Source organism: Apis florea, unplaced genomic scaffold (assembly GCF_048593485.1).
Source record: "Apis florea isolate Af1SG1 unplaced genomic scaffold, ASM4859348v1 contig_3326_pilon, whole genome shotgun sequence".
Taxonomy (NCBI): domain Eukaryota; kingdom Metazoa; phylum Arthropoda; class Insecta; order Hymenoptera; family Apidae; genus Apis; species Apis florea.
In genome coordinates this window covers 2,096,804-2,107,019 of record NW_028256739.1, presented here as the reverse complement: position 1 = coordinate 2,107,019, position 10,216 = coordinate 2,096,804, and the positions used below count along the sequence as shown (strand labels likewise).

General features: G+C 30.9%; 1 protein-coding gene across 1 annotated transcript; it reads right to left on the bottom strand.

The window, feature by feature from the left end:
- Positions 1 to 5,595: 5,595 nt before the first annotated feature.
- Positions 5,596 to 6,342, bottom strand: LOC116415240 (uncharacterized). The gene has a single exon (XM_031919736.2). It carries the CDS (start codon positions 6,340 to 6,342, stop codon positions 5,596 to 5,598), a length of 747 nt encoding a protein of 248 aa, XP_031775596.2.
- Between the last annotated feature and the right edge of the window lie 3,874 nt (positions 6,343 to 10,216).

Here is a 10,216-nt window from a genome sequence, read left to right as displayed (position 1 = left end):
TAAACGGCGCGTTTTAAGATGGATGGTGTTTTAGGGAGTGGAAACCAGTCTCCATCTGATATAACTGTAATTGCACGCCCGTTTAGACACGTAGGTAGATATACACCCAATACCTATTGGCCGAGCAATAAATCACTGGCTGGCGTGGCTTATTATGACCGCTCGTTTATGTTCGTAAGTTATCGTCGGAGGGAAAGATTGTAGAAATTATTGACTTTACCGTACGTAGCGTGTAACGAGCCAACACATTGACATTTAAGACGTCGGAGATCTCAGAAGATTTTCCACGCATTCGATTTAATTTCTAAATTATGACGCTAAAACTGTTCGCCTTTGAAATAAGTAATCACCTTCCGTTCCGTTGATTAGATTTTTAGTTCGTTTCACTCGTTGGATTGTAAACTGGCTTTACGTGCTTCGTCTTTAAATAGGGTATACACAGTCTTCTTCTTCTTCTTCTTCTTTTTCTTCTTCTCTTTTTTTTTTCTACAGCGCTACACACGGCCGTTACCGAAGTTGTTTTGATCGGTATCGAGATACCGATCGAGTATTACTCTTCAAGATTAAGGCGAAAGTTATTTCTGATGTTGGTGTGTTGATAGAAGAAATTTATGGAAACGTCTGTTTTATCTGGCGTTGCACTCTTGTTCTACGACGAGTTAATGTAATTGATTCTGTTATGCGTTCATGACGTTCGATTAATTTAACTACACTCGTTTCAAGAATTTTATTTGATTCGTTGCCAGTTTAATATGTTATATATTTTCTTTTTTTTTCTTTTTTTTTAAATTGTATGTACAATCTGTTTTAAAAGTATATCCTAAATGATGCTACGTGATTTTTTATTATGAAGTATATTCTTGAACAATTAGATTATTATTATAAAATGAAATAATAAATATACAGGGTGTTAATATTATGTTCCTGGAACTCAAAAATTGATAAAATATCAAATATTATCTATTTAACAATCTATATTTAATTTATTTTGGTTTCTAGAATCTTGGTTTTCCAAAAAATATATCATAAATATATTAACACTTTGTTATATATATTTCAGAAATTAATATCGAATTATATATATTTTTTCTATTAAATAATATTAAGCAATAGATCAAGTCAGTCATACATCTTATCAAATTGAAATTTATTTTATAATTTTGAACAATCGAACTTTAACTTCAATATAATGAAATAAAATATATGCATTAATTTTCCAATTTTTAAGTAACGTTTATAGATTTGAGCTCCAAATATTATATTTATTGTTATTGCATTCACATATTATATTATCTAAATGTTAAGGAAAAATTTTTAATAAAAAAGTATATGCATATTAAATTTATTTATTGCAGCTAAAGTTCGTCGAATAGTAAATATATATTAAAAAACAAGACGACAAAATTTCAAATTAATAATTTTAAATTATTCAAAATCAAATCTTCGATTCGTCAAATAATTTTTTCCTTAATTAGAATAAATTTTAAACAAATTCCACCTATTAATATTTATCATAACGATCTTTCCGTTATATACACACAAGATTTTTTTTCGTTTTCAAACTTTTGAACGACACTGTACGTGCTTATCCCTACGCTCCCTTCATATCACGTTCAATATTACCTCTTAATTTAATGCATTTTTTCTCACGTATTGAAATTCGCATCAGTTTTATCCTAAAATCCACCACAGGCTCTCCGCCCTGTTAACCACGGGAATCAGAACGATCGGGGGTATTCGTCGTAACGTTATCCAACCCAGTAGCCATTAATTTCTCGGCACAGGGCTCGTTACGAATCGCAATTTACACGCGCGCCCGATGCTGATGCTCGTAAAATTATCCAGGATTTGTAAATCCTTGAAATTACGTTGTTACGTGTTCTTACACGGGACGATCCCCCCCCCCCTCTCTTGCGCGCGTGTGCAGAGATATTTCACGTGTGACGCGTAATGAGTGAGCGAGCGAGAGTAAAGCTTAAAGACACCCCTCCTCCCAACACTCACCCCTACTCACCCTCCTCCCCTCCTCTCCCTCAAGCTGGTTGTGTGTTGGTCGTTCGCGGCGTGTCTTGATTTACGTGAGAGAGGCGTGCCTCTACGGAAGCCGCAATTAGTTTATTAATAATTAGTAAACGAGCCGCTGCCACCGCTCGAATGCGTCGTGAAGCGTCTCGAGAAGGGAAAAGGAAGGAGCGCGTGACAAACGTTAACGCTGGACGACAAAGGACGAGGAAGGTGCGGAGAGAAAGAGAGAAAGAGAGAGATAGGTGTTTGTCTTCGTTCGTTGAACGTTCGACTTTTGAAAATTGTATGATACCATAGCCTTTTTTCATTTCGTTGTTTGAAATCTTCGATACGATACGATTGAGAAGGGAATATTATATCGGTCGATTGATCGATGTTTTGCTATTTTATCGTTAATTTTTTTTTGTCAACTGCGCATTTTTGAATAGGGGGGATAATGTGGAAAAGATTTTAAAACTTCTTTTATACGATATGTACTTGTATTGTAACATCAATAGAAAGATATTTGTTCAAAAGTGGAATTGTATATCTATTAGTTGTTTTTTTTTTTTTGTTGTTGCTTAACTATTGTGATCTCGATCAAGTATATTATCATCGAACAATCTTTTATGTATTTTTAAACAATTATTGATATATTGTAAAACAGCAAACACGATATTTCAATTATTTCTTTTTATGTACAAAGTGTCTATCCTAATAATTATTTTTAATAATTATTTTAAGTCCTAATTCTTGAAATGAAATTCTGTCCTTTTCAAAATTATTGATATAAAATCAATGTATGAATTATTTACTGTTTTAATTAATGCGTTTACATTAAGCAATATAATTTTCGATTGAGCAAATCAATTAACCTCAAGTCGATCAAAATCACCTGTCTAAATTAAATTTCAATTAAATAAAATGACGATTGAATAATTCGATTTGCAAGTTATTTAATATGAATCTATCTTATGAATAATAAGAAAAAGAAATTACTAGAAATCTTATCAATCAAATCAATATCAATTATTGAAAAAAAGAAACAGTCATATATTTTGAAAATCATAGATTAGAAGAGAAATTAGGTACATTAAACTAACTAAAAAATTAACTTTGGTGGTGGAATGTTAAATTTAAAAATTTAGATTGACACAATTTCGAAATAAGTGTAGGATTAATACAACAGAGACCTAAATGCTACGAGTAACTCTAAATGGAATAATTGGAATGGAATTTCAAAAATTTTATCGAACATGCAATTAATGAAATTAATTATTGAAATGATTATCAAAATAACACTTGAACCACAATAGCTAAAGAATTAATGCTAAGAATAGCCATATTGAAATATTGTTTCTATTAAATTTCGCGCAATTTCTAATTGAATTGTGAGAGCTAAGGATACTATACCGAGAACTGAAGATTTAATGAGAATAATCGTGGGTGGAATGGGGCGCATGGCCAGTGCACTGGAAAAAAAATGGCGCCCGAAATCGCGGGCGCGTGTCGAGCAGGATTGGTTTTTCATTGGAATTTCGCTGGGTCCTTAATGAAGATATTATCTTCGATAACTTTACGAAGGGCTAAATGACTGGATAATATTCGAGGTTGGGGCTGGTTCATCGATCTTGCCTCCCGGGACCGAGGAGGTGAAAGTAATTTGTCGAGTTAGCGTCTTTTTGTCCAGCCTCCAAAGCCACTGGACGTCGCTGAAAGCTGGTCGGGCGATACGCCATGAAAATTTCCTCGATGATTCTGCTCCGATGGTAACTCTCCTCTCTCCATGGATCGTTGCTCGTGCAATGCGGATAGACAAGTCTTCTGTTGTTAAAGCTGCTAGTCGATAACTTTCTTGCTTGTTCAACGTATGTAAACACGCGTAAAGGATGGATATTTTAGACGTTTTTAATTAATCCTTCTCATATATTGTTGATGAAGAGATAAGATCTTAATCGAGATAAAAGGAACGTGAATCGAAGGATACGTTGAAATTGGATAATCTTTCGCGATTATCGAAAGCACGATTGTCCATTGAAAGAGTGAAAATGATTTTTTAGACTATGTTATTTATTAGATTAATAATTTAATTTCTGATCGAATGAATTTTATTCAACTTTCTATACATAATATTTATAGTATAAGATAATCATGTGCAATTGTTATTTGTTATTATAAAGAGACAGATTCATTTGTGAACACAGAAATAATTCTCTGAGAGAAATTAAAGAAATTATTTATAAAATTATTGCCTTTTTTTTTATGACTAACTATGCAAATTATTTCTTCTTTATTCCTAATATGTTAGTCACTTGGTAGTCAATGGGCGAACTTCATCCATACTTCTTTACTATGCAATATAAATTCTAAGAAATATTACATTTTTTTCTAAATCTCGTGTCTAATTCAAATCTTTACAATATCATGTAAAACAATCATCCAAAATATATATTTCATTTTTTGTTTCGAAATTCAATACTAATTTAATATTAAAATAATAGGAAAAGAACTTGAAAGAATATATATTAATTATTGGAAAAATATTAAGTATAATAATTAGTAGTAATTAGTAGTAATAATAACTCGCTTGTTTGTTTCAAGTTGACTGCAGAAAATAAAAGATCTGAGAACGAATGGGAGGTGAAATCGAACAGTCATAAATATTTACAGTCGAACGAGCAGTGACATTGTTTAATAAAAGCATGTATAATGTTTTCCTATTCTAATATTAGTGATTCTGACGTATATATACATAATTTTGAAATAAGTAACTCAGTTCGGATTCAGCGATTGTTTATTATTTTTAAGGATAAATAGAATATGGACGATATTTTTATTTACAATTACATTTTTTCATATTCACCATATACACGTATAATTTACAATTCTGTTATATATTTATAAAATTATTTATATAATATCTATATAATTTACACTTCACTAATACTATTTACTTTTTCTACCATTATATACATTTTTATATTACACTATATACAAATTGTTCTACCATTTATATACAATTACATTCCTTCAGAAGGAAAGTTCTCTTTTTATTTTCTTGTGAACTAATGAATTGTTAACGTGAAAAAAAAAAAGAAAAGGAATATCAAACAAAATAGATTAATATTAATGAGATATGCGATAATAGTAACATTGATTGTACAAAAAGCAAAAGTAATTTATGCATATCGTAATACGAAGAATGAAAATATTTACTTTGCATTGTACGATCCCATTTTGATGTTGAAAATTTCAGTAATGAATTTATTCTGCAAATAAAAAGCGAATTATTAATATATTACGTACATACGCGTAATTCAAATTTATATATAAACGTGATACAATTTTGTTTCAAAATAAGCAACTCGTTTGAAAACAGTTGCTTATTACGGATCAGATGTATATGTTTATATTTTATATATTTCAAATCTGTTAATTCAATAAATTCTTTTTTTTTTTTTAATACTCGTTTCAAAAAAATCTGACAACAATAAATTTGACGGATAATATAATTGTATCGATATATCGCTAACTGATTATACAAATAACAAAAATAGAATAAGGTATAAAGACAATGAAAATCTCACTTTCTTAACCTTCAAAAATAGTACCTTTATTTTCAAGAATTCTTCTTATAGTTTTACCCATTATTATTACAGTCTCATCATCGTCGGCATACTTTTTTATAATTTGTTCCAGCGTATTTAAATCTCCTTTCTTCTTTTCTATAAAGTTTAATTTTGAATTTTGAATCAACTGCTCTTCATATTTCCTTTTTTTCCCTTTTTGGAGCATCCGCTCTTTCTTTAATTTTTTTTCAAATTCCATATATTCTGCGTCTATTTTCCTTTGTTCCTCTTCTATTTTCTCCTCTTCCTCTTTACTGTTTACTGTCGTTGAATTATTTACGAATATTCTTGCAGCTTTATCCTCATTAGCTTTTTGTCTATAAGACTGGGCCATGTAGCGATTTTTAATAATCCGTAGCCAATTTCTGCTACCAAAGAATAATGTCGATCCGTATCCGTCACAAATCTTTATCGCCTTTTCTTGTTGCGACGAATTGGTCAATGGATTCCCAACTGTTTGTTGCTGCCACGTGTGTAAACACTTTTCCACGTCTTCGTTCAAAAGTCCTTTACGATTTTTATATTGCATGTGCTCTCCTCTATTTCCAAAATTCGATAAAAAATCGTACTCTCCGCGTATCATATCTCGCGAAATCCCGTATTCATGACTCATTTTCATAGATGCACTCGTCTCAATCGTCATCTTATCTTGTATCGATTGAAACACTTTTCTCTTGTTTTGGTTTCTCATCATGATTACAGAAAACATTACACTTTTTTAAAACTGGTCTAGATTTCGCGTACCGTTTTACTTGATCGCTGGTTGTCCAAAGACTGGCTAAAATTCAGAATTGTACGAATATTTATACCGACACTACAGGTAAAAATATTTCGATACTTTGGATAATGGCTTCAAGGGACAATTTCTATTTCTGAAAATCCTTAATCCTTAATCCCTACTGATCCAGGTAAAAATATTAGGATAATGATGTTCAGCAATAATTTTTACGAAAATCCTTAATCTATTAGACCCTTAGCCTAAGCTATTAGATGCAATGTAAATGTTGTGTATTTAAGTGTATGAAAAGTTTGTTTAAATTTTTTTTCGTATTAGTAAATGTACGGGATGAACGATTATTTGAAACATCTCGTTTATTTTCAATAATGTTAAATAGAAGATATTTTAGATGAAAAAGGATACAATTTAATATTGTTAACTTTGTGGATGGATAAATGGAAATTAAATTTTCTGATAACTCGTGTAATCAGAATCAATAATTCTGTTTCATGAAATCTTATGAATATGCAGATCATAGTAAGTTATATGTAGAATAATTTTTTTTATTAATGGAATATTTACTTTCAATCTTTAATATTATTTTCATTTTTTAAATATAATTTTTTAATGGTAGAAGATAAAAGAAAATATTAAACTATAAAATATTTAAATTTTAATATTCTATTGGTAAAAATTTTAAAATTGATTTTACACATTTAAGATTTTTTTTTAAAAATAAGTTGCAAAAACTTTCATTAAAATTAAAATGCATAGATTTTCTTATATGAAAATTTTTGCTACATAATTAAAACTATATGTATATATACTTTTGTAAAATAATATTAATAATATTATAATTCTCTATAATAATAATAGTCTGGGTTGAAATAGGGAAGCCATCATTTCTTTGTTTGAAATTGTAAAGTGAGAGATCCAAAAATGAATGAGAGGTCCATAAAAGGGAAAATAAATTTTTATACCTGTTCAAAATCGTTTGCTGACTTTGAGTCAGCAAGCTTGAGTGACATGTCATTCTATTCTTTTCTAAAGAATAATATTGTTCTTTAGTCGATTATTTTATGATTTATTTCTTGCACATTTTTCATTCCATTTGAGAATAAAGAGCAATACTGCATTTCAAATTTTGAGTCATTTTCAAATTTAAGGTTTATTTGTTATTGATTTAATTTAACAATAATGTTAAAAAATAATTGTTTTTTTGTTAACAATAAACCACAATTTATTGATTTATTGTTATTCTTTTTTGTTAAATGTAAGAAACAGATAAGATCATCATCTTTAACATTCAAAATAATAAATCGTTTCTTATTGATATTCATACCTAATTTATGCGATGTAGAATTTTTTCATAGATATATATTTACAAATTTCTTAAATAACTTGCCATTCACACATCTAAACTCTATCAATCTTAATCATTAGATTTTTGAAAAAATAGATACAAATTATATTTACACTTAATTTCACAGTTTTCAGAAAATAGAATTCATTAATTTAACTTCTGAGCAATTTATACAAAGTACATAATATATTCACTAGACACCTCGATGAATTCTAAATATCAAAATAAATACAAAAGTTGGTCTACAAATATGTTGATTAAATTATGAGCAAATTGAAATTCATATAAGACAAAGAATAAGTCGTCTATCTCCGTCACATTGCTCTTACAATGCTCTCTCTTTGTCTTTGTCTCTCGTTTTATTTAGTGCAAAATTAATTGCTTGCAACTTAATAATAAATAAATCTTAACTGTAATTTTTACATTACTTTTACCTTTATGATCTTTCAAAAGATCATTATCCCATTATAGCATAACACTTCAAATAATCCTATATAATATTTCCAAATGTATAATAACAATATTTCACCGTTTTACTAAAAACTAAAAATTACTGTCACAAAAACTTTCCCGTAAAACCGAGCAAAAAGAAAGAAAGAAAAACAACAAAGTGACAAAAGTAAAAGGAAGAGGGGGGGGGGGAGGGAAAAATAAAGAAAAAGGAGGAGGACTAACAAAAAAGGGGATGAAAATAACTGAAGTGTCGTCTCCCTCCCTGTTACTTTGTCGCCATCCTTCGCCGAGAGAAGGGCGATGACAACCGGTTGTCATCTCTTCAACGTTCGCCCTCTCTTCCGCCGAGTTTTATTCATAGCACGCCGCGTTGCTAATAAAAAAGTGCGCATAGGGACATTAAAGTCTCGGCGGGGCCAGGTTGGCCGGCCTGGCTCGTGGTTTCGGTGTTGGCTCGCGGAAGCTCGCCTCCGTGGGCGTCCTTGCGATATACTTTGCGCAAGCCACGTTAACAAGGTATGCATTGTATCGCCAAAGCGTAGCAAGGATATTTACTTGTGTACACACGCACGTGACCCGTAGCCGGCTCTCGTAAAAAGGGTCGGCTCGTACATATTTATTCCTTTTTTCTCTCCACCCGCTTAGTTACCTTGAGCTTCGTGCCTGCTCAGTCATCTTCCAACGACGTTTGGGCCTTGGCCGAAGCATCATACACCGTTATACGGGACGAAAGTGGCGGTATTATGTGCCGACTAACTCGAATCGAGTGCGGTTTACGATCGGTTTATTCGTCTACCGCTCGTGAGCAGCAGTTTCAACGAGGTCGAGGGACAATGTGTTTCGCTTGGAAATTCTTACACCCTGTTGAAAACTGTCGTTTCATAGGTGGTGAAAAGTCGTGGATCTGAATAATTGCGTTCGCTTTGATCGTTTGGATTATTAAGGGATTTTTGTTAAATTTTTTTTTTTTTTTTTTTTAATATCGGATGCCCTTTAATTTCATCGGAAAAGGATACATAGTTTTAATTTAATTCGAAGGTAGATATTATAATTTATGAGAAAAATTAGATGTGAAAGTTTGAATGAAGAAGCAAGAGGCATTTGTAAATTGGAAGAAAGTTGTAATAATGTATTTACGATTACGTAAAGAAAAAGAGTAAACTAATTGTTGAGATATATCTTATTTATAATTTAACATTAATCGTTCTATTTGCAATGGAGAATTCAAATAACAAAAGCAAAATGTTTTAAGACTTTCCTTTTAGAAAATATTTTTTTTTAGAAATTATTAGATACAATTTTACTTTTATCAACAAAAATTTTCCATTCGCTTTAAAACTTTCGAAAATTTATTATTTTATGCTTAAATCAAGTATTGGAGAGTATGGCGAAAGCCATTCGATATATTTTCGTTCAGGAACATTTTCTTCTCGATAAATAATAATCGTTTATTTACAATGACATGAAAATTAAAATTTGTTGTTTTTTAATTATCATTGAATAATATATAAAAAAGAATCTATAGATTGTCTATGCTATGTCGTACGACATATCGATTTATAACAAAAACACATTAATAAAAGAAAAAGAAAAGTATTGAAGTAATCATAAAAAATTGTATTTTCCACGATACGATTAGCTCATCGATTTTGGATTTAAGAAAAAATTAATTAAGTATAATTAACCACGGCCACGAATTAATCGCGGTTTATAAAAGTTGGCGAGTAGTTTTAATAAGAGGGGGAATATTAATTTAAAGGACGAGCATCGAGCAGACCGCGTAAACTGCTTACATGGACATAGACGAAGAAGGCGAAGAAGGACGAGGCCAGGATATGCAGATGAAAGAAAACTCGTTACAGAATGACAAGTGCCCGTTGCGTTCTCATAATTATCACATCCGACGTAATTACAGAGAGAACGTGCCTTATCCTAACTCCGAGACCATAAACGACTCCCAACGTGTACTCGTCTTCTTTTGTGCGAGAACCCTGGTTTAAATATCGGGCAGCCGACGAAAGAACCGTCTCAAGGATAGTTAAGCCCACG

Coding starts and splice junctions, on each gene's coding strand:
- LOC116415240 (XM_031919736.2), bottom strand. CDS start 6,342: ATGTTTTCTGTAATCATGATGAGAAACCAAAACAAGAGAAAAGTGTTT.